This window comes from Anolis carolinensis, chromosome 5 (assembly GCF_035594765.1).
Source record: "Anolis carolinensis isolate JA03-04 chromosome 5, rAnoCar3.1.pri, whole genome shotgun sequence".
In the NCBI taxonomy this organism is placed as follows: domain Eukaryota; kingdom Metazoa; phylum Chordata; class Lepidosauria; order Squamata; family Dactyloidae; genus Anolis; species Anolis carolinensis.
Window position 1 is genome coordinate 192282067 of NC_085845.1, and position 25674 is coordinate 192307740.

At 40.0% G+C, this 25674-nt stretch overlaps 2 protein-coding genes across 2 annotated transcripts in view; one reads left to right on the forward strand and one right to left on the reverse strand.

The window, feature by feature from the left end:
* Positions 1–9428: 9428 nt before the first annotated feature.
* pyroxd1 (pyridine nucleotide-disulphide oxidoreductase domain 1) lies at positions 9429–25614 on the forward strand. Its single transcript, XM_062983184.1, has 12 exons — positions 9429–9604; positions 11130–11210; positions 13703–13822; positions 16070–16198; positions 17638–17711; positions 18942–19102; positions 19739–19839; positions 20931–21069; positions 22025–22137; positions 23198–23320; positions 24398–24535; positions 24841–25614. The coding sequence occupies exons 1-12, from the start codon at positions 9509–9511 to the stop codon at positions 25087–25089; spliced, it is 1524 nt and encodes a 507-aa protein (XP_062839254.1). The 5' UTR covers positions 9429–9508; the 3' UTR covers positions 25090–25614.
* recql (RecQ like helicase) overlaps positions 25087–25674 on the reverse strand; it is a 28561-nt gene continuing 27973 nt past the window's right edge. The window contains exon 17 of the mRNA XM_062983182.1: positions 25087–25385. The gene's annotated coding sequence lies outside the window, so the exon portion shown is untranslated. The remainder of the gene's footprint in view (positions 25386–25674) is intronic.

The window sequence follows — 25674 nt, forward strand, 5'->3', positions numbered from 1 at the left end:
CCAGTACTATATGTTTAATGTTATATGTTACGTTTTTACTGTTTTTATTTCCTATATCTCTGTTAGAATATTTTGATTGAATAAGTGACACAGACTGCCCCTCATTTAGCCTGAGATCCAAATACCAGAACTAAGGAGGGATCCTAAGGAGAAAGGTGCAAGGTGAGTGATAGGGACCCAAGGGGCGAAGTGGAAAAGTATTCATTCATAATGAGATTTTGTCTGAGAAAGTTGTACTCTTTGAACATTTAGGTCCTTAGACTCTACTATCTTTTCTCATGAAGTCCTGATGAAGAGAGGTCCCAAGCTCACCCAGTAAGCTTCACAACTGAATAGAGATTTCACTGCCCCAATCTCAGTAGTCCACCACAACACACAAACCACACAACTATACCTATCAAGAACAAGCCACATTTTTCATTTATTGTTGCAACTGTAGGGCTTTGAGGTGAGACAAGCATGGTTTAAACCAATATATTGAAACTGAGCACTTTGGAGGAAAAAAAGATGTTTGAAAGATCACTATAAATCCTGGAGCTAGAATTTGAAACTTCCATAAGGTCATGTTTCCAGATCAAAATAAAAAACACACTATCGTTAAGATAGCTGTCATTCTGCCAAAATAATGTTTAATTTGAAATGTTGGAGACCTTTATTGATGCATTTTACAGTGTTTTCTACAAGGTTAATGGCAGACTGACCTTTTCATATAAATCATGTAACATTACAGAAATCACTTGTGATATCCCCATGCTATCAAACAGACTCTTACAGATGCCTCCAAAGCTTTAGACCAACAAGTCACAACAGTACGGCTCTTGATGACCAGAAGCAAGAGTGAACCATCGACACAGATAAATGACTAATCAGAATATCTGAAATATCCAAGCCTTAGACCAAACTATTTATATACACAGATCGTTCTGAGTGAGATGGGAAATCATTTGACCCACTGGTTCTTCTTCTGTTCCCTTGTCTAAACTTAACTTCAGTTTGTTACCATATGAACATGGTAAAAGACATACAGTAGAGTCTCGCTTATCCAATGTAAACGGGCCGGCAGAACTTTGGATAAGTGAATATGTTGGATCATAAGGAGAGATTAAGGAAAAGCCTATTAAACATCAAATTAGGTTATGATTTTACAAATTAAGCACCAAAACATCATGTTATACAACAAATTTGACAGAAAAAGTAGTTCAATACACAGTAATACTATGTAGTAATTACTGTATTTACGAATTTAGCACCAAAATATTACAATGTATTGAAAACATTGACTACAAAAATGCGTTGAATAATCCAGAACGTTGGCTAAGCGAGTGTTGGATAAGTGAGACTCTACTGTACCATCAGTCTGATAAGATACTCAGGATGGTTTCTGTTTCAGTTGCTAATCATCTAAAAGTTACCAAAAAAAGAGTAGCAGGGAGATGAAGAAATTTTGATAGCAACTCTTTCATTTCTGAAATGGTAATGATGTAATATATATATCATATTCCAGATATGAGTTGATATGACCTGATGAATTCTGTAAATTCATATTAAGTCAAACACAGACTGGCTCTGACTTTGGCTCGAAACTTCCCCTGTTTTAATTGTTTTAATTTGATTTGGATATCGACTTTTATTTGTGTTTTATGTTTGTTTGTTTTTCTATATATTGTATTATATGTGGCATTTATTCTGCCATTGTGTAAGACCGCTCTGGGTCCCCCTGGGGGAGAAGAGCGGTATATAAATTAAATTAAATAAATAAATAAATAAATATAGCAACCAGATGAGATGGTCATTGTAGAAGAAAGTTTGGGAAATGGAGCACCAAGCGATTGCCCACCTAATGGAGAAGTCGCCGTATTTTAATCTGAATGACCACCCTGCAAGACAGTTTTTTTTTTGGGGGGGGGGGGGGAGAAGCCAAATACAGCTGAATAGAACTGATCTGAACCAACCTGGTGTAGTGTTTTGCGTATTGGATCAAGACCCTAAGATGCTATATTTATTTATTTATTTATTTATTTATTTATTTGCTTCATTCATAGCCCGCCTTTCTCACCCCATGGGGCACTCAAGGTGGCTTACAAATTCAATGCTGCTTAAAACATAGTAATAAAACACAGCTCATCAATTAAAATCAATTAAAACAGTTCTGGAAATAAAACAAATAAAACAACAGGTTAAAAACATATAAAGTGCATATTTCAGTTCATCCATAATCCTTCCTCAGACGGTGTTGGAATCCGTGATAACTTATTCTTCAAACGCTTGTTTACAAAGCCAAGTCTTTAGTTTCTTTCTAAAAACGAGAAGAGATGGGACCAGTCTGATGTGTCTGGGGAGGGAGTTCCACAACCGAGGGGCCACCACTGAGGAGGCCCAGTCTCTCGTCCCCACCAATCCTGCCTGCGAAGGAGATGGGATCGAGAGCAGGGCCTTCTCAGCCAATCTTACGGCTCTTGTTGGCTCATAAGAGGAGATGCATTCGGACAAATAAGTTGGACCAGAACCCTTTAGGGCTTTATAGGCCAAGACCAGCACTTTGAATTGGGCTCAGTAGCAGACCGGCAGCCAGTGGAGCTGATGCAACAGAGGAGTAGTGTGCTCCCTGTACGCCGCTCCAGTTAGAACTCTGGCTGCTCCCATTGGACTAACTGAAGCTTCCGGGCCGTATTCCGGGCCGCTTCCGGGCCACGTAGAGATTGAATCCCTGCCCATACATGGAGACCCATTCGGTCACCTGGGTCAATACTTTCTCAACCTCAAAGGAAGGCAATGATAAACCCTTCTGAACAAGTCTTGCCAAGAAAATTTAGTACCGTTCCATTATCAGTGCGGAGGCCAGCAGGGCTCGCTAGAGAGAGAAAGATAGTCCATTATATGGGGGTGGAGGGTGGGTTGAAGGAGGAAAGCCATTTCCCCCTGTTTTCCTGTTATTCCTCCCACTCATGTCCCTGTCGTGAAAACAATTCTCTTTATGAAATGGGAAGTGGGGAGAGGGAATAACCACCAACTCCCCCCCTGTAAAATGGGCGATTCTTCTCTTGCACACACACCCTGATGGTCTCCGCCTAGATAATAAAACAGTACTGAAAATTCTGTAATAGGTTTATTGTAAGTCAGAAATGACTTAAATTCACACAACAGCTGATCTAATTGAGGAAGCCTTAGTGTTTTATCTCTCCCTATGCTGTATTATAGGCATCATAACCACCAGTCTTCATCCATGGTCCACCAGACAAGACCAGAGCTTTCCAAACATTTCATATTGGTGTCACCCCAGGTCAGGGTGAACAGCTTCAGAAGCTTCGAGGATAGGCAAAAATGACCACGTATTTTCTTGGACTAAAAGTAACCTTTTTTTTAGGCTTACAGAAAAGGAAAAAGAAAAAACAAGGCACATGCATGTTGGTATAGGTCTTAGGGGGCATTGTTTTACAGTGGCTTCAATTCTTCCTGGAAGACCGCTCCCAGAAGGTGTTGTTGGGGGGAAACTGCTCAACCCCGCAGACTCCTGAGGGGTCCTGCAGGGTTCAATACTGCCCCCCATGCTGTTTAACATCTACATGAAGCCATTGGGAGAGATCGTCCAAAGTTTTGGAGCTTGGTGCCATCTGTATGCAGATGATGTCCAACTCTATCAGTCCTTTCCACCTGCTACTAAGGAGGCTGTTCAGGTCCTTAACCAGTGCTTGGTGGCTGTGACAGTCTGGATGAGAGTGAACAAATTGAAACTAAATCCAGACAAGACAGAGGTCCCCGTGGTCAGTTGCAAGGCCGAACAGGATATGGGGTTACATTCTGTGTTGGACAGGGTTACATTCCCCCTAAAGACATAGGTTTGCAGCTTGGGAGTAATCCTGGACTCATCGTTGGGCCTAGAACTCCAGGTTTCAGTGGTGGCCAGGGGAGCTTTTGCACAACAAAAACTTATGCGCCAGTTCTGGTCGTACCTTGGGAAGTCAGACTTGGCCATGGTGGTCCACGCTCTGATTACATCCCATATAGATTACTGCAATGCGCTCTACATGGGGTTGCCTTTGAAGACTGTTCGGAAGCTCCAATTGATCCAATGGGCTGCAGCTAGGCTGCTCACCGGAGCGGTGTACGGAAAGCATATAACCCTCCTGTTATGTCAGTTCCACTGGCTGCCAGTCTGCTTCCGAGTACAATTCAAAATGCTGGGTTTAGCCTATAAAGCCCTAAACGGCACCGGCCCAGTCTACCTGTCCAAATGTATCTCCTTCTATGAACCACCTCAAAGATTAAGATTGTCTGGGGAGGCCCTGCTGTTAATCCCACCTTCTTCACAAGCGTGACTGGTGGGAACGAGAGACAGGGCCTTCTCAGTGGTGGCTCCTCGGCTGTGGAAACCCACCCTAGCAATATCAGATCAGCCCCCTCCCTCCTAGCCTTCAGAACAGTGATTCTCAACCTGGGGACCCCAGATGTTTTTGGCCTACAACTCCCAGAAATCCCGGGCAGTTTACCAGCTGTTAGGATTTCTGGGAGTTGACGGCCAAAAACATCTGGGGACCCCAGGTTGAGAACCATTGCTTTAGAAGAAGTGTGAAACTCTGGCTTTGGGAGCAGGCCTTTGAAAAATAGCACAGTGCCACAATCTTAACGGAAAATTGTGCAAATTGAGTACGGAACGGACTTAGACTGTTTTTGGAAAATGCATTTAACATTGAACTGTATTTTAATTATGCTATAATGTATGTATTCATTTTAATCCTAATTTCATCTCATGCTTATGTTTTATGCCTTAAGGCACTGTGCAAGTGTCGTTTGTAAGCCACCTTGAGTCTCCCTTGGAGTAGAGAAAGGCGGTATATAAATAAGGTAAATGAATAAATTGGTACCAGCCTATTTTGTATAAGCAGGACAAATGACATATCTACCAGCTAGCATCATCATTGCATGATCCTCCTAGCCAGTGCTGGTCAGGAGGGCATGGCTTTTGGTTGATCACATATTTTCCTATTCTCTAAATATGGGCATGCTGAGATGCTGAGAGCCATAGTTTTTCACAGGCTGTCTCATACTGAACTCTGCTTTCTGGACTCTGGCCCAAGTAATTTGCACTCCCCTCTTCAACAGCAATTTGTTCTTGTCTTTCTTAATCATTGCAGGGACTGCCTGCAACAATTTCCATTGCTCCCTGACGGCAGGGAAAGAGAATGAAGCAGGGGGAAATCCCAAGAGAAAGAGAGTTCTGACTTTTTTTATTAAGGGCTTTCTTAGAATGTGGTCAGTATTGATACTGAAAGCAGAAAAAGGACTGTGTGTCAGTTTAAGGTGTTGGAGTATTTGTATTAGGGGGATTAATAAAGAGCGAAGAAGCAAATAGAGATATAAGCCAGTCCTTTCTTAACATGAAGGGGGGATATTCATGCTTTGGGGGATATTCATGTTTTGGAAAACAACTCCAGAATCCCCGACTAGCTTGACCAATGGCTGGGGCTGCTGGGAAATGTCCAAAAAGTAGCTTTCCCAAGCTCTGCTCTATTGCAATGTTGTAACATTTGGCATAAAGTGGAGGTTGGTTCTTTGCTGTAACCAAGCCAAGATGCATACTTAAATTTTATTCTCCTTTCTCTCCAGTCCCAAAAAGTTCAATTTGGCTTTCGCATTTGCAGATTCATCCTTCATAAAATTTTATAAAGGCTCCCTTCTCATTTTACACTGTTATATTATCCAAAAAGGTCTGGTTTTCATTTCGTCTGGCTATATTTGTCCAAACTTGATATAGCTGCACAACTGTTTGTCATAAAGGTTACTATGCAGGAGCAAAAGGTATCCATCCACTTACCCAAGGGAGGGAAATTCCTCATTTTCTTTTGACGCTCTTATGCTTGATGAGATAAAACCCCAGAGGTATAGATCATATCTTATGACGCACAGCTTTCCAATTTCTTGTTTATTTCGTTCAGGTTGTTTGTGTTGGCAGTAGGTACCAAAACTGAGAACAAGCAATATTTTGTTTACGGCCAATTTCTGTCTAGCAATTTCTTGGACTGGGAAAAGGCATTTAGTCCTGGAAAGCAATAAGGTTTTAAAACAACAGAAAACAAAACTAAAAGCATGTATAAATAACTGTTTATGAGTTCCTAGACCACCATTCACTTATTGATACTGTCTTCTGCTCGGACCCCCTCTGAACAGTGAAAATGTCAAAAGGGGGGGAAATTGAGATTTTAAAATGTATTATTATTATTATTATTATTATTATTATTATTATTATTATTATTATTATTATTATTATTATTATCTATCAGTTAAAAGCTTTTTTAAAAACCCTCAAAAACAAAGACTAATTTCCCCCATCCCTTTTGGTGTATTTTTAATGACAAATACAGCAGAGTCTCACTTATCCATGATAAACGGGCCGGCAGAACATTGGATAAGCGAAAATCTTGGATAATAAGGAGGGATTTTTAAAAAGCCTATTAAACATAAAATTACATTATGATTTTACAAATTAAGCACCAAAACATCATGTTTTACAAGAAATTGACAGAATAAAAAGCAGTTCAATACACAGTAATGTTATGTAGTAATTACTGTATTTACGAATTTAGCACCAAAACATTGCAACATTTACTACAAAAACAATGACTACAAAAAGGCAGAATGCCTTGGATAAGTGAAGCTTGGATAAGTGAGACTCTACTGTACATAGATTTGTGGTGGCTGACACAGCATAAATTTTGCAGTATAGACCAAACCAAATTAGGGGGCTTCTACACTGTAGAATGTGTGCAGTTTGATGTCACTTTAACTGGTTTGGCTCAATATTATGGAATCCTGGAAGTTGTAGTTTTACAAGGTCTTTCTCTGCAAAAGAGAGCTCATGCCTTACCAAATTACAACTCTGAAGATTCCATAGTACTAACCCATAGCAGTTAAAGTGGTTCAAAGCTGCATTAATTCTACAGTGTAGATGCTCCTTAGGACTTCTGAGTCCGGGTTCAAATACCTGATTTAGACATGGAAACCCAACTAAGTGACCTTGGGTAAGTCACATTCTTTTAGTCTCAAAGGAAGACCATGCAAAAAACCAAAAAGGGTAAACATCTGGCCAAGAAAACCTCACGATGAGTTTGCCTGATGGTTCCCTTTACTCAGAAATGACTTGAAAGCACACAAAACAAATTAAATCAGAGTAAATCATACCCATTCAGTCCAGGATGGATGGATGGATAGATAGATAGATAGATAGATAGATAGATAGATAGATAGATAGATAGATAGATAGATAGATACACATACATACATATACAGACACAATAAAAGTTAAAATCTGTATGTGTGTATGTGGTGGAGGTGTCTGCTTTAACTCACAGTGTTGAGGAGCCACCAAAGCCCCCACTCCAAGGACATTGCAGGTTACAGCAAGCCACATCCCAGTGTTCCTTTCTCTCTCCACTGGTGTGGAATTTGCATGGCCCCGCCCACTGCCCCTCCCTTAACCCTTTCCTATTCTTTTCTATGGCCCACAGCAACTGAACATACTAGAGAGACAAATTTGGGGACAATTCACCATGATGTATTCTTATAAATCACCGTGAATTGTCCCAAAACCTCTCTCTCCTGTTGTAGGGACTGAGATTTATAGTTAATTTGCAATCTAAGAGCACTCTGAACCCCACCAACGATGGACCTGGAACTAACTTGGCACACAGACCCAACGTGGCCAACTTTGCATACTGCTGGGGTTTGTGGGTGATTGACCTTGATATCCGGGTGTTATAGTTCACCCGTATTCAAAGAACACTGGACCCATCTGATGATGGATATGGAGCAAACCTGGCACACAAATTCAACATGGCCAACTGTTAATACTGATGGACTTTGGGGTGATTGACCTTTAATTCTGGGAGTTATAGTTCACCTGTATTCCGAGAGGCCTCTGAACCCCACCAATGATGGATCTGGACCAAAGGCCCGGGCTGTGGCGCAGGCTGGTGAGCAGCCGGCTGCAGCCAGCTGCAACAAATCACTCTGACCAGGAGGTCATGAGTTCGAGGCCAGCTCGGAGCCTGCGTTTGTCTCTTGTCTTTGTTCTATGTCAAGGCATTGAATGTTTGCCTTATATGTGTAATGTGATCCGCCCTGAGTCCCCTTCGGGGTGAGAAGGGCGGATTATAAATACTGTAAATAAATAATAAATAACTTGGCACACAGACCCATTGCTGCCAGCTTTGCATACTGGTGGACTTTGGGCATGATTCCCTGGAACCCAGTTGACAAATCTAGACCAAACTTGGCACACAGATCCAACATGGCCAGGCCAACATGGCATACAGGCTTGGTTTGGGAAGGATTGACCCATGATTCTGGGAATTGTGGTTTACCCACATCGTTATGTATTTCCTAATAGGAGCATTCATAAAACACAAAAGCAAAGACTGGCTTTTTTCTAATAAATAGTGTTACTTATTAACTAAATGATATTACTTAACATCCCAAAACAAACAATGCCTTTTTCAGATAACCTAGACATAAGCAAAGGTAACAAAGCTTATACAGTAGAGTCTAACTTATCGAACATTCGCTTATCCAACGTTCTGAATTATCCAACACAGTCTGCCTTTTAGTATTTAATGTTTTTATAGTAATTGTTGCAATGTTTTGGTGCTAAATTCATAAATATAGTAATTACTACATAACATTACTCTGTATTGAACTGCTTTTTCTGTCAAATTTGTTGTAAAACATGATGCTTTGGGGCTTAATTTGTAAAATCATAATGTAATTTGATTTTTAATAGGCTTTTCCTTAATCTCTCCTTATTTCCAACATATTTGCTTATCCAACGTTCAGCGGCCCGTTAATTTTGGATAAGTGAGACTCTACTGTATATATGGTAATGCCTTTTATAAATTAAAAAAAATCAACTTTTCAAGAACTTTGCTCAGGTTTTGCAAGGTCACAGTTATGGCTTTATTGATTGAATCAACCAAGTTTGACTCTAAAAGGGGTGCATCTACTGTGTAGAATTAATGCAGTTTAACACTACTTTAGCTGCCATGGCTTAATACTATGGGATCCTGGGAGATGTAGTTTACTTTTTCCTGCCAAATAGTGTGGGACGGTGCCACGCAGAAGTGCAACTCCCAGGATCCTATCTGATTCAGCCATAGCAGTGAAAGTGGTGTCAAACTACATTCATTCCACAGTGTAGATCAGGCATGGGCAAACTTCGGCCCTCCTCCGGGTGTTTTGGACTCCAGTTCTCACAATCCCTAATATAGCCATTGTTAGGGATTGTGGGAGTTGGAGTCCAAAACACCTAGAGGGAGGGCCCAGGTTTGTCCATGCTTGTACAATGTACTCTTAACTCTTCCTTTCCTTTAATAAACTGTAATTTGATAATCCGGCCACTAGGGTGCAGCAGAGAGTCACATAAATCGAAAGGGGGGGGATTCACAAACGCCAAACGGCGGCGCATGAGCCTCGGGACGACCCGTCGCCAAGGGTGAAGGCTGAGAAGCAGGAGACAGCAATGGCCGCCGGTTCTTGCCCTCTCCTCCCCGAGGTCCCCTGGAGTCGTTTCGTCGTGGTGGGAGGGGGCATCGCCGGAGTAACGTGTGCGGAGCGGGTAAGAGATCCGGCCTGAGATCGGAACAGTCATTCTCGCCTTTTAAAACTCACATGACTCAGGGGTCTCTTGCCTGGAGAAGGGAACTTCCGGGTTGGCACATAGACTTACGAAAGTATAGAGCGTACGCATCGTGCGCCGTGCTTTAGAATTCAGTAGGTGAATCTCTGCTTCTCTGTCTAAGACGTTGGCAGAGTCCTGTTTCTTTTTCCACACTGGTGGGGATTAAGAAGCAATTTCCTAGCTATTTTTCAGAATGGCTTTGAGGAGCTGCAGGAGTAGAGCCCAGGGCTGCATCTACACTGTAGAATTAATGCGGTTTGATACCATTTCAGGCTGCCATGGCTCGGTGCTGTGGAATCCTGGGGATTGTTGTTTTCAGAGGTCTTTCGCCTTCCATGCGAAAGAGTGCTGATGCCTCACCAAACCAGGAATGCCATGGCAACTAAAGTGGTGCCAAACTGCATTCAATCAGAAATGTAGATGCAATGTGTTGTCGAAGGCTTTCATGACCGGAATCACTGGGTTGCTATGAGTTTTTCGGGCTGTATGGCCATGTTAATGATATAATAATATCTAATAATATTATACCATACTAATATTATAATATATTGTATATACATGTAATATTAATAATAATATTATTATGGTGTAATACAATGTAGTAATAATTATAATTCACTATTATTATTGTATATTTATATTACATGCAATATTACTAATAATATTGCAGTATAGTCGTATAATATAATATATTGTGTATATATATATATATATATATATACACACATACTTGTAAACCGCCCAGAGTCCCCTTCGGGGTGAGAAGGGCAGGATATAAATTTTGCTAATAACAATGATAATAATGTTCCAGAAGCATTCTCTCCTGCCATTTCGCCCACATCTATGGCAGGCATCCACAGAGGTTGTGAGGTTTGTTGGAAACTGAGCAAGTGAGATATATATATCTTTGGGTGGGAGAAAGAACTCTTAAATGTTGGAAATGTGAATGTTGCAATTAATCGGGGGTGCTTTGAATGCGATTTCCTGCTTCTTAGCAGGGGGTTGGACTGGATGGCCCATGTGGTCTCTTCCAACTCTACTATTCTATGATTCTATGAATCACCTTGATTAGCATTGAAAAGCCTTGCAGCTTCAAAGCTTGGTTGCTTTCTGCCAGGGGCAATCCTTTGTTGGGAGGTGATTAGCTGGCCCTTATTGTTTCATGCCTGGAATTCCCCTGTTTTCAGAGTGTTGTTCCTTATTTACTGTCTGGATTTTAGAGGTTTTTTTAATACTGGTAGCCAGATTTTCATGGTTTCCTCCTTTCTGCTGAAATTGTCCACATACTTGTGGATTTCAGTGGCTTCTCTTGTTCATGAAAATGAACGAAATGCTATTAGCATGAATATTTACTTGCAAATACAGTCTGTAGTTGTTATTTTCATATTACAGGAGAGATTCATTGGTAGTTTTGGAGACCACCACTTAATATTAATCTAAAACTTGTCTTTTTCCTTACTAGCTGGCTACAGAGTTTCCCTCTGATGACATTGTATTAGTCACAGCATCTCCTGTTATAAAAGCAGTTGTGAACTTCAAGCAGGTAAGATGGACTTAATTCGACTTCTTGGGAATCTAGGGTACGCAGTGCCAACATTAATTCAGGCAGCCAAACCCACTGATGCTCAATTGGGATTTGAAGGCTCCAGGATTTCATTGCCACAATGTGTACTGAAACTGACTAAGGGTATGTTTACACTCTAAAATCAATGCAGTTTGACACCACTTCAGCTGTTGTGGCTGAGTGCTATATGGAATCATAGGAGTTGTAGTTTGGTGAGGCAACTAGCACCCTTCAGCAGACAAACCTAAAAACTTTGCAAAACTACAGCTCCCTGATTTCGTAGCATTGAGCCATGTTAGTTAAAGTGGTGTCAAACTGCATTAATTCTACAATGTAGATGCATCCTAAGTGAGCTAGCAGTGAAATAGCATTGAACCAAGGCAATTAAAGTAGATTCATTCTGCAGCACAGATGCATCCCAAGATTATATTTTCATTGCTGAAACTTTGGTTTGATGAAAATGATAACGAGATCGAACAGCTAATGATAAGAAAAGAGAAGCCTTCCGAATATGGCAAAGAGACTCTGTGCTGCTAAGAAAAAGATCTACATTAGTGCAAAAACTGAGGTCCAAAGAAGGATCAGAAGACTAAAAAATGTCTGGTGGACAAAAAAAGCTCAAGAAATCCAAGACTTTGCAGATGTCCGTGATGCATGGGGATTCTTTAGTGCCACAAAGATAATCTCTGGCCCAATAAATCATGGCATACACCCTTCTATGGTCATCAGATGGAACTAGATTTCTAAAGAACAAAAACTTAATCACACTACTTTGAAAAGAGCCTCCTTAACACAGCTGAAGAGGTTGTCTCACAAATCCCACAACATGGTATTCTCACAACAACAAATCTGGGATGAACATGCAGCACTGCCTAGTTTGGAGGAAGCAATAATCCTCTGCCATCAACTGCAGCTAGCATAGAAGGTTAAACCGCCAGCTGCTGAATATTTTGTCGACTGGAAGTTTGGCAGTTCGAGCCACGGGTCGGGGTGAACTCCTGCCATCAGACTTAGTTTCTGCACACCTAGCAGTTTGAAACAACAATGTAAGTAGACAAATAGTTACCACCTCAGCAGGGAGGTAAAAAGCACCCCTGCAAAACATGTGGCTAATTTGATCAGGAAGGCATACATGGACATCATGTGTCTCAGTGTGGAAAATGGAGCAACAGCACCTCCCCATGGCCAAGTCAAGCACAGCCTCCAGATGCTGGAGAGGAAAACATGGAAAGCCTTGCCTCTGTGTTTTGTGTTTCTGTATTATTAATTGTGATGGCATTGAATGTCTTCCTTGTATATATTCTGTAATCTGCTGTGAGTCCCCTCGGGGAGAGGAAAATAAACAAAGTTTATTAATATTATTATTATCATCATCATCAACAACAACTTCACTGGATTGGCCACGTTGTCCGAATTTTTGATCAGAGTCTCCCAAAGCAGTTGTTATACTCTCAGCTCAAGAATGGAAAACAGAATGTCAGTGAACAGCAAAAGAGATTTAAGTTGGACTTAAAAACTGTGGCATCGGCACTGAGAACTGGGAAGCTCTGGCCCTTGAGTGTTCTAACTGGAGGTTAGCTGTTACCAAAAGTACTGTGAAATTCAAAAAGGCACGAATGGAGGGCGAAAGGGAGAAACGTGTCAAGAGGAAGGAGCATCAAGCTAATCCTTGTCGAGACCACTTTCCATCTGGAAATGGATGTCCTTACTGCAAAATAACATGTGGATCCAAAAATCACAGAGTGCATTTTTTACCACTGAACAGTACATTTGGCAGCATATACTTTTTTTGGTTTTAGGATTCTGAAAAATGTAGTGTGAATTTGATTCAGTGGTGTATGAGACTCGAGTAAATATGATATAAAATTATCATATCCCTAAGAAGACTAATTCCCCCCCCCCACCACACACACACACAGTGCCAATATGTTAAAACATGAATCTGAGTTCTGTATGTTCGTCCTGAACTCTTCATTGTTGCTGCTGCTGTATTCTACAGGAGCCAGTCATCACATCACTTAACATTTTGTATTGAAATACCTGGAGTCCCCATCATATTGCACTTATCTCCAAACCTTTTGTAAAGTGTGCTACAAAAGTCTGCTTTAAAGACAATCTGCTAATTTCAGATACAGTTTTGTTTGGCATTTGCAGATTGTAGCACATATTCCCAATTTTATATCTGCTCTATAGCCCCCATTCAATGTACTGATGCTAGCTAGAAACTTAAAAACCTTGAGTGGTTTCAGACAAGGTTACGTTAAGGAGCACTTGTTCCTACATAGGCCTTTCTAAAATTTTAAGTTGAGTTTTGGTGTAATTGTTGTCTTCTCCACATTTTTTCCTTGCAATAACCCTGTACGGTTGGTTAAGCTGAGAGATTATGAGGATGAGAAGCTGTGATTTTAATAACTACACTTTAGTTCTAAGAACTATTCTGTGCAACCTCTAGACTTTATTTCTTTTAACAGGTCTCCAGAACTTTAGAAGAATTTGATGTTGAGGAACAAGCAAGCAGCGTCTTGCAAAAGCGCTGCCCTAACATTAAGGTTATACAGTCTCCTGTAAAACGGTTGAAAAGTGAAGAACATGTAAGGGGATGCTTCATCTTTTTGTCTTCCTATTTGATATGAAATGATTTTCCTTTTGAAGAAATGGGAAGAGGGGAAAGAGGTCTGCTGTGGCTCAATATTATGAAATTATGGGAGATGAAGTTTTACAACATGTTTAGCCTTCCTTGGCAAATAGTCCTGGTGCATCACCAAACTACAAGTCACATGATTCCATCACATTGAGTCATGACAGTTAAATAGGTGTCAAATTACATTATTTCTACAGTGCACTCTTTGACAACTTGTGTGATGGTAAATGGCTGTAATGTTATACCTCAAATCCACATCTCTGCTCCCAGATATAAATGAAATAAGAGCTGTGATCCTTTGTCTCCTATATCTTGCCTCCTAATGCTATCTGGCAAGTGTATTAAAGGCAGGTAAATAGAGGACAGGGTTTTTATACTTTTAATGATTGTGTAGAAGAAGGAAATTTAAGCAAGTGATGCTTACATGATAAGTAGCACCACTGAAATCCCTTCCTTTACACAACTATTAAAACCACATGAGCTAAATGAGGGTATGAAGGGCAAGTGTGAACTGCCACGAAATTAGTAGACCAATTCAACATATGCAGTGGGGCTAATTCGCATGCAGCCTGTGATGATGTGATGAGAAATATTAATGCAAACAGAAGCTTAGAGAGAAGAGAAGCTAAGGCATGCATATTGGGAGCCCCTTCCCTTCCCAGAATTTGAGGGAGTCCTCCAGAGCAGTTTCTGATGCAGCAGCCATACTCAAGAAGCTTGAAGAAGCACTTGGAGAACAGTATCGAATTAATTCGATCTTGGCTTTGATCTTTAAATTGAAGTGACACTTGAATTAGAAGGAGAAATCCAGTTTATTACGTGATATAAGCTGCTAAAAATTTGGAGTCTAGCCTAGTGTTTTTGAATTTAATCTTTTTCACAAAGACCCATACTGCCACCAAGAGGAAACACATATAGTGTAAGTATGTCGTTAGTCCTTTCCTACATGGATTGATATGGCCCTTCATATTTGCTCCTGTCACATCTTGACTGAACCCCTGACCCAGAGACTAGGGAGACACATGAAGCTATTGAGAAAATAGTTTCAGAGAAATGCACTCAGATGGATTGTTTGTACACAGCCAGAGGAGAAATGGTATAAAGCACCCATCAATGTTGGATTTTAGCTCCCATAAACCAGCTTGTCAAATGGTCAGGAATTTGAGAATTGCTCTTCAGATGTACCCAAAGTTGGGGAGAGTTGGCATAAAGTATTCCAGACTGAAAATAATAGGCATCCAGTACATATGAAGAGTATTTAAAACAGGTGGATAATGTACAATTTCATCACACGCATACACCGAGATATATGGATGTACATATAGACACACACACATAAACATATACACATGTATATATACTGTCTTTCTACCAGAAAGGGATTTGTGATGCCTTACGATTTTCCAAAAACTCCACTATAGTAATAATTTTTAAAAGGTTAAAAAGGAATTAAATATCTCTGTTATTAAAACACGCATAAAATAGACAAAAACATTTAAAGTGGATTTTAAATACAATATTAAAACATTTTAAAAGCACACCTCTTACACAAACACAAATTATAGCACTATAATTCAAATACCTGCCTAAATGAAAACCTCTTGACCTGCCAGTAGGAAGACAGTTACACAGAAAATCTAATTGCATGGATGAAAAATGCAGATATCTTCTCTCTTCCATAGTTAGCCTTTCCTGATATTGGAAATTATTTTAGCTGAGAGTGGCTGTAGGGATATAAACTTCAAGATGAAAGCAATTTAGCTGTTTGACTTGTTTTCACAGCTTTCTTTCCTTTTAAAGATTTAAGCTTTGATTGTAGTAAATCCTAATACATTTAATGTGTTCATCCAGTGGACTATCATTGTGTTTTTTTAAGTAGGTGAAGGAATCTGGTGGCATCTTTAAGAATGGCAAATTTATTTTAACACAAACCTTTGTGGATTTATTAGCAATAAAATGTTACAGAGTATCATTTTCTAATAAAAATTATCTCATTCGTTTAAGGGAAGCAATGTGCTTTTATGCTAGTTGGTCTCCTTGATTTTAACAACAATTTAAGGCTGATTTGTAAATGATTTGCTCTCATTGAATTATTTTCTTGTTTACTACACTCTTTCTTCCAACTGAAGCTGCTCTGTTTAGGCCATTTCCTCCTATCATTGCTTATCTCCCACTTTAATTTTAAATCTGGTTACAGAAAATCATTACAGAGGACGGCAAGGAGTATGCCTACAAAAAGCTTTGCCTTTGTGCTGGAGCCAAACCAAAACTGATTGCTGAGGGAAACCCATTCGTGTTGGGAATTCGAGATACAGATAGTGCTGCGGTAATGTCACTTGTGCTTTCAAATGCATGACAGTTTAAAAATGCTATAAAATGTAGACTACGTGATGCACAACCTCAATCTCTTCTTCTGAATACTTTTTATAGCCGTTTGAAACAGTGTAGGACTGGAAAAGAACACAGAAAAAAGCAACTGACACCACAAAGCAACTAAAGCTTCTTACTATGGATAGACTTCAAGCATTTTGGAAAGAGATAGCTGTTCTTCTTAACCTTTTACTTTTGATGGTAGTGTGGTGAGATTACTATGATGAAGAAATTTTCTGGCTCCTTCTCCATATTATATTCAAGATCACACTGACCTAACTAGCAAAAGAAAGTACTCCTTTGCCTGACACATACTTTGTGTAGTTGGTTGCTGAAGAATGGGTGTGTAGTCATCCAATCAACACCCCTTTAAAATTGATTAGTTCTCCCAAGTGGAAAGTGGACTCTTTAGTTACTTTTTATCATGTCAGAGGCGGCTTGAGAACATACTGAAAGTCACTTCTGGTGTGATAATTGGCTGTCTACACAGATGTTGCCCAGGGGATGCCCGAATATGTTACCATCTTACTGGGAGGCTTCTCTCATGTCCCTGCAAGCTTAGGGCTGACAGATGAGAGCTCACCCTGTCTTGCGGATTCAAACCACCAACCTTCAGGTTCATCAACCCAACCTTCAGGTCAGCAGTTCAGCTGGCACAAGGGTTTAACCAATTTTGCCACCGTGGCTCCTTCATTAATTACTGTTGGCCTGCCTATAAATTTGTCATCCATGCAAAAATTAGTCCTCAAGTAACCTGATATTATACATTGGGAGCTAGGATCATTTTCTTAACATTTTTGGAAAAAACAAAGATGTATATGTGTTGCTATTGTTCTTTTATTTTCAGTTTGATAAAAGTCAAAAGGGCCAGAGTTTTGTAGTTGGTTTGCTCCACAGTGATGTTCAAAACACTGAAGGGAAATAGAAAATTAGAAAGATGGCTGTGTGTGTGTGGGGGGGGGGGGGGGGAGTCTCACGTTTTGTGCATCCTGACACTATTAATGTGTTTTTTCAAGTCATTTCCAATTGATGGTGACTCCAAGGTGAACCTATCCAAGGTTTTCTTATCCAGATTTGTTCAGAAGAGATTTGCTTTTGCCTTCCTCTGAGGCTGAGAGAAGAGAGATTTGTCCAAGGTTACCCAATGGATTTCCATGACTGAACAGGAATTCAAGCCCTTGTCTCCAGAGCCATAGTCCAACACTCAAACCATTACAACATGCTGACTCACACTCCTGGCACTAATTCACATATGAAAAATGGGATTCTATCACCTTCTTCTGCTATTAATATCTTACACCCAATCAGTTAATTTTAGTTTATCTTGAAGATAAATTGAGGTAGCTTGATTGCTGCCACCAAGTTCATAAGCATTCCTCTCTCTGTTTCCAACAGGAGTTCCAGAAACGTCTAGGGAAAGCTGAAAGAATAATTATTGTGGGAAATGGTGGTATTGCACTTGAATTAGTGTGAGTACAATCTTGGGGGGTTTTTTAATGGATGGATCTAGAAATGTATTAATCTGACTATAAACCTACTGTACTGTGAGATTTAATACAGTGTGGTGATTTTTTTCTGGAAAGTAACCTTTTAATTAAAAAATATTTCCAGCATGAAGTTTTGAAGTGTGTGTCTTCTAAAATCTATACTTGGAGAAATATTGGAGATATGTGTTTTCCTAACAATTTGTTATCAGTTTGATGAGGTTTTAGCTCTTTTACATGCAGTTGACCTGATTATTTTTGTTGTTGTTGTTGTCTTCAATTTGAAAAGTAAATCTTATTTTTAAAATTTTCAGAATTAGTCAGAAACCATATTTTTTATTAGACTTACACATCTTTCTTACACTGGTGACATCTTTTCTCCCAAACTTGGAATTGTAGCAATAGGTGGAGATGTTCCTGTAGTTGTATCACAGTCTCCCAACTCCAAGTTTGGGAAGACTTTTAGATTCTCAATACATTCAGAATATTTCAATCCAGCCAAAACAACAAGCACTCCTTCCCAATTTTTAGTTCTTGGTCAGGAAAAAAGAGAAAGAAAACTGTTGCTAAGGCACTCAGAGGTCCTTGACTCCGTGAGGTGAGGCCAGCAAACCCCTATTATGCTTCTTAGCTTCATAAGTAGAGCAGGGGAAAGGCAACCAATCTCAATGTCTTTTTGGCATACTGAAGATTGTATGAGATCTAAGCTGCTTAACAAAACCACAACTGATGTGTTTGGCAAAAGAAAGGAATACAGTGCTTTACATTTCCTTTTCTTTGGTTTTTCTAACATATGGCAAACAAAATATTTTTTAATAAAGAAATCATGTCCTGATCTGTGTAGGAGCAAGATCTGATCTGGGTAAAGGTAAGATAATCTTGGTTTTTAATGCAGTTAGAGTTCAGATAATAATTGTAGTCAAAAGCATTCATGGATTAAAACCGAGTAAAGGTCTAGAGTGAATTTTCTGGGAGAGGGACCTTCATGCATTTCTGACAGCCTGAATTCCTCATGAGTCTCTAGTATGAAGGACTGGAGCTTCAAATTATCTATGTCTTAATAATTCCCTAGTATCGTATGCGTATGACAAAGAAGCCTATCCTTAACCCTCAATATCACTATTTTGAAGTTGGCACAACACTTGGTTGTCTTTTACCTACCACTTCCAACTGCAAGAGTCGAAATTGAGCCATTGTCTTGTTTTTCTTTTTTAGGTATGAAATTCAAGGTTGTGAAGTGATTTGGGCCATCAAAGATAAAGCAATTGGGAATACTTTCTTTGATGCAGGAGCAGCTGAATTTTTGATTCCAAAGCTAAGTGCGGAGAAGCCCGAAGTTCCGCTTGTTTGTAAAAGAACAAAATACACAACAGCAGGTACAATCTCCAGTATAGCACTTAACATTCTACCTGGTCATTGTCTGTATAGTCAGAGCCCAAAATTACATGGGATCACCACATTAGTCCAATCCAAAATGCCAAATACTTCTGGTTCCAAGCATTATGGATAAGGGATACTTAACCTTTAATGTGAAGATATATACAAACTGCTCTCAGCATCCTCACCTCCTTTTTAAACATTAAACATGACATTATGACCACAGTCATATTCTGCACATAGTATATCATATCAAAAGGTAAAGTAATTCTAAAAGCCATACATAAGGACAAGAGGATGTGAGCTGGAACTGAAGCTGCTTTGTTAGTCATCTGAGGGCCTTAAAGATATACTTAAAAAAAAAAAGAAAATGCAATAATTTTTACTCAGAGAAAAGAAGGCATCCTATTTTTACATACATTACTTCAGCGGTGATTCCAGAGAATGCATCTGAAGGCAACAGAAAAAAAGCACATTACAACTGTGCCCCTCCACTATGGCATTGCTATATCTAGCAATTGTATCCACATATGGGACTGGTCACAATAAGAAGTTAGGTTAGAGAATATAAGTCCCAGTCTTCCCTGTTTTATAAAATAGTTTTTGGTGATTTCCTTGATATCTTTTCCTTCCAGAAAGTAAAAAGGAAGAAGCAGACACACCAGGCCCTGGACAAATTGGCAGTGCTTTGGGCCCTGACTGGCACGAAGGCTTGCAACTTAAGGGAGCAAAAAAGGTATTATTATTTCTTTTTTAAAATCTGGATTACATTTTTGATTAGTGAGCAATTGAGGAAATCTATCAGTGAAAAGATTAGTTTATGTAAACTACAAAATCCAAATTATGGTAGGATAATACTGTGGTTTAATTGTAATATCATGTATTGGTGCTGACTTTGAAAATCTTGGTGGAACAACATTGCCTTTCTCAGGTGTCTAAATAGCAATAAACAGAGGAAACAACCTAGCAAGAGTACTGCTACACAAAAAACCCTGTTTGGAGACTGACCAGGCCTACCTATCTAAGAAGCAGAAAACTTAACATGGTTTTAGATGATGAAAGTACTCCTGTTCATCAAAAGCCTATTCAGGCATTTAGTCCCATGTAATAAACAATCATATGAAGGGGAAGCAGAATGGAACCCTCTGAGTCCAACCTGGAATGCTGTATCCATATTGCCCTCCATTACCCACGTTGAAGAGGGAACATCTTAAGGAGGCTGTATGTGGTTACATAACACACATATCAGTGTTAGAGAGCCCTCCTGCATCTCGAGGACAAACATTTAAGATAGAGCAGGTTACCTGAAAATCCTTCTGTATCCACAACTAGGACCATTGAAGGTAACTTCACACTCCCCCTTATGTGAAATATCCAAATTTGCCAGCTGCTTAGATCAGTGGCCAGCATCGTGTTAGTGACTTAGGTATACCTGAGTGCACTTTACTCCTTTCTGAGCTCCCTTTTCGGTGGGGTGGAGAGAGACCTATTCATTTGTCTTTGTGCTCCTTCCAAAATTCTTTCACCCCCTCCGGGCTGCCCTGGGAGGGACTGTCTCTATTTCTTCTGCCAGAGGGAAGGGATTGTCCTGCTGCTCTGAGCTCCAGGGTAAAGGAAAATGCACCCTCCTTGGTAAAATAGGTATTTCTTGCTGGACAATATTAGGTTCACTTAAGAACTAGATGCAAATCCTCTACAAATAAAACGTTTGTATGCTGGACTCCCATTTTTCACACAATCCTCATTTGTGCAGTTTGTGTTCTGTAATACTGAACTAGACAGATGTTCCTCTGATTGAGTAAAGTAAATTTGTCTTATGTTCTTTAGCTTTCCCATAAAGTTCATATTGAAAATCTGTGTGAAATAAAGAAGATCTACCTCTGGGAGGAATTCCACAAGTCAGGGAAGGTGTCCTTGGCTTTCCCCAAAGCTCAGCAAGACAAGGAGGTTATGGAAACAGAAGAAGGTAAAGTGCTGATACCAATATTTGAAAATGTTTCTGTAATACAAGGCAACATGAGCTAATGCGAGCAAGCTGAAATAGACTTTCCATGTGGTAGGAAACTGCTCTCTAATTCTCATTGTGGAGAATAGTACTCCAGATTCCTCTCTTGCCAGATGGGTTTTTATAGTAAATACAAAATTACAGGAAGGAAATTTCCAAATATGGCCAAAGCCAAGTAATGCATTAGCAAAAAATGTAAATGATGGCAAAAAGTGGTTAGAATACAAGTGGCAAAGTTAAGATCTTCAAAGACAATCTCCCCTCCTTTCATCAGCACTATTTTTCATGTAAGGAATAAAATAGTAGGTTTAGGGCCATCTTTATTCAGAAACTACTTGAAGTCACACAAGTTTAGTGTTAGGTGATCTTAGGCGATCCCTCTAGTTCGAGGATGGTTCTCCATTTCTTGGAAGATGCCTGTGCGTGATTTTTTTTAATGTGTGGAGGTCAGTGCACGGCCGGTCAACACACAGTCTTCACAGATTGAGGTCCCAGCAGTGGTGTGATTAACACAACGAGAGTGGCTTCTCAGTCTGTTGCAGCCTTCTTCTGCCTTCACAGCCGTTGTAACATGTACCATGTTATCCTCCATCTACTCTGCCATTGAGGTCTTTGGGTCTTCGAATTGTTCTTGGTCCGGATCCTCCCCTGTGGCCACTCCTGGGAGTGTGTGACTCCCGTGGTTGTGCCTGCAGGTTCATTGGAACACACAAGCCCCCTCACCACGACAAGGTGACAATCCATTGAGGGGGACAAGTTTAGTAGAGCCATGCTGATATGAATCATTAATGAGATGCCTTAATGAAAGTGCAGAACATCTGGATGTGCAGTTTCTTAATACTGGGTCTGTTTCATGACAAGATTCAGTTTCTTTCATACTTTACACACTATTATGCTTGAACTTTGATTCTTTCAGAGCCTTGGCCTGTATATGTGGAATTAACCAATGGGAGGATCTATGGCTGCAACTTCATTGTTAGTGCAACCGGAGTTGTCCCAAATGTCCAGCCATTCCTTGATGGTAATAAGGTAAGGATTCATGTTGAAAATGGCCAAACTGCTGTTTCAAACTGCTTGAAACATGCCTGCAATTATGTTTCCATTTGCTAGCAGTGTTGTTCTTAGAAATCAAAAAACATGTCTCAGTCCCTTTAAATGACTATTGTAGCAAATTTTCTTGGAAATGTAGTTGTGAAAGATGAGTGTGTGTAATGTAATCAATTCTATTTATGAGTACTGTGTCTGAACAAAACACTTGAAATGTAGCAATAATGCTTTCCTTTCACTTGCCTTCATAACTTCCGTTTCCTTGCTATGTGATATCAGTGTGAGATGGATAGCCACCAGAAACTAGAGCGCTGCAGCCATCATTTGAATTAACCAGAGGTAACTAACAGGCATCACTTTTGGTTACCTCTGACATTGATAGGGGCTGCTATTGGAGCACCACAGATAGTTCCACAAAGGGGTAGAGGTCACATATGCTTTTATGTCTGTTTGGATGAAAAATATGTTTTTGGCTTTAAAGAATGGAAGTTTTGATCATTTGGGGTTAGTAAGGTCTCCAGACCCTCCCAAAGAACTTTCCAATTCCTACACCTGACATAAGAACTCAAAATATTTTGGGAGGCAGGTAGAAGTCAGCGTGCCTGGTAAAGTTTTTGTTACTTAAAGAGATAGGCTGAGGGTTGGGATCTGTAACTGGTGTCCTGAATCCAACTACGTAGATAGTTCTTTTTTTATAAATGGTTGAATAGTGAGACATCATCATTTGATTTGTGCCAGTTTGGATTCATGTGTTAATTGGACCTCAAAAGCAACAGTAGTGGATTTTTCTCTGCTTCTTCTTGGCCTGTTAATTTCTTTCACTGTTCCCCAAATGCCTAAGATTGTGATGTATTATTTTCCAATCAAGCCTACATGACTGAAAGGGGAAATTGCCAAGGTCCTCAGATCTGTCCTCATCCTGCCAATACGTGAATTGAGATGTTGGTAGTTAAACTGGGCTGTGCTGTGGATGCATATGACATCTTAGTAATACACTTCTTTGAAAGATTTAAGTGACTTCTTCAGTTTTCTACATGTTCAGTTTGCTATAGGTGAAGATGGAGGTCTACAAGTGGACAAGTTCATGCACACATCACTGCCAGATGTCTATGCAGCAGGAGACATCTGCACAACATCATGGAAGCCCAGTCCTTTTTGGCAGCAGGTAAAATAAAAGCTGATTTTAATTCCCAAGTGTGTTTTAATAACCACTGCTTCCTTGCCCTCTCTTTATTGACAGCTGACTTCAAGTTGACTTTGACTTATGATAACCCCATGAATGAAAATCCTCCAAACCACTTCAGTTTCTTGCAGACCCAAGTTTGTGACTTCCCTGAATGAGTCTATCCATTTGGAATGTGATCTTTCTCTTTTCCCTCTGCCCTCCATTTTAGCATGCATTATTGTTTTTTCTATCAACTCCTGTCTTCTCCCGATACTGTCAAAGTGCAGCAGCCTCAGCTTAGTTATCATGGCTTCTTGGGAGAGTTTAGGCCAAACTTGCTCTAGGGCCCAATTATTTATCTTTTTAGTAGTCCATGGTTTCTTCAGAACTTTTATCAGCTTTCTTCACTATTCACCTTTCACAGCTCTTGATTCAAATTGGAAATATGATATGGGCCATCCTAAGTGACACATCTTCAGACTTCTGGATTTTGTCTAGTTTCACCCTCTCTTTGTTTGATGTTGTGTACCTTCCCAATTTATGACAATCCGAAGGTGAGACTATCACCTATCTTTTGGAACAGTTCTGCTCTCAGATGTTTCCTACTAATATGCAGAGTCATGCATGTATAGCACGGAGAGGCAGGTTAACTCAGTTCTGGGTATCATTCCTTGTTTTTTCAGCCACAGCTGCACTCGAAGAGGTTTGGAGAAAAACAAAATCCCAAAATGGTCCAGTGAGGACTAAGCATGCTCAGTGGGTACAAGAAGGGTACTAACTGAATTTTAAGGAATGGAAGATCTGATGATGGTTGATGATAATGAAGGGGGCAAATAGTATATGCTGACAGAGGATAGCTACCTGGAACTCTGAAAAACAACATTGTTGATTGGATCCCTTGTAAACTCATTATAAAAGAATACACTTAGGGATGAAGCTTATAAAATTTCCAGATTAGAACAGATTTGTAAAATAGCTTCCTAATGAGATGAATTTGCTTGTAGGAATCTATGCATATCATACCCAAACGCCTTCCTGTAATATGTAATATATGTTTGTGTTGCCTTGTTGTTTCAGATGAGACTGTGGACCCAAGCTAGGCAGATGGGCTGGTACACTGCAAAATGTATGGCCGCTGACACGCTAGGGGAACCTACTGACATGGACTTCAGCTTTGAACTCTTTGCTCATGTTACAAAATTTTTCAACTACAAGGTAATCTATAAACTGCAACAGAAGAAGTGTGCTGCAGCTGCTTTGCAGTGGCATTTTGATTGCATTGGAAGGTCCTCCATAACCCTATCCCCTCAAAGCCTAGAGCAGTGTTTCTCAAACTGCTCCTCCAGGTGTTTGGACTCCAGCTCCCTAAAGTCCGGTCAGCTTACCAGCTGTTGGGAATTGTGGGAGCTGAAGTCCAAAACATCTGGGGGAGCACAGTGTGAGAACCACTGGCCTAGAGGTATGCACTCTTAAGCATAATCAGTCAAACAAAAAAGCACATGTTTTTTATTTCCTTCTAGGTGGTGCTGCTAGGAAAATATAATGCTCAAGGACTGGGTTCAGACCATGAATTGATGTTACGATGCACCAAAGGACTGGAGTATGTCAAAGTTGTGATGCAGAATGGACGAATGCTGGGAGCAGTTCTGATTGGAGAAACGGACCTGGAAGAAACCTTTGAGAACTTGATTCTAAATCAGATGGATCTTTCACGCTACGGGGAGGACCTCTTGGATCCAAATATTGACATCGAGGATTATTTCGACTGAATTTCTGAAAATAGCATCTGTGGTTTATTTGGTTAGCAGAAAGAGCTTTTCCATCAAAAGGGAAGGGCCATTGCTGTAGACCAAAAGAACTGGGCACTGAACAGTTGGAATGTAAAGTGCCTTATCTTGTAAAGCAGTTCCAAAACGGTCTTCCAAACAATGAGGAGGAAATGGAACCCAAGACTTCCATCAGCACATGGTTTTCCCAATGGTTGAAGGGCTGCTTCAGCCAAAACACAAGGAATACTCTCTGGAAAGATGTGAAACCCGTGCTGCTCTATTGGATCCAACATTTCCTGCGAAGAGCAATCGAATACTACATCATGCCCTTTTTAAAACATTATATTCCATGGCTTTGGCATTGACATGATGACTATGAAGGCGATACCCATTTATATCCCTTGATCGAGATACAAAGTGGCTGTCAGCATGAAAAGATAACACCATTAATAACCATTGCAAGGAAATATGTTAATAATCTATTAAAAAGAAATCAAAAAGAGAAGATACACCTTTTTCCTAAAACAGTCTCTGCCTTTTTTATTGCTTTCCCTGGGTCATTCTCCACAAGGATAGGTCCCAAAT

Excerpts from the sequence above, each read along its gene's own strand:
- pyroxd1 (XM_062983184.1), top strand. The coding sequence starts at position 9,509 with ATGGCCGCCGGTTCTTGCCCTCTCCTCCCCGAGGTCCCCTGGAGTCGT. Across the intron at positions 16,199-17,637 it reads GAGATACAGATAGTGCTGCG|GAGTTCCAGAAACGTCTAGG; the intron begins GTAATGTCACTT and ends TGTTTCCAACAG. Across the intron at positions 19,103-19,738 it reads AACAAAATACACAACAGCAG|AAAGTAAAAAGGAAGAAGCA; the intron begins GTACAATCTCCA and ends TTTTCCTTCCAG.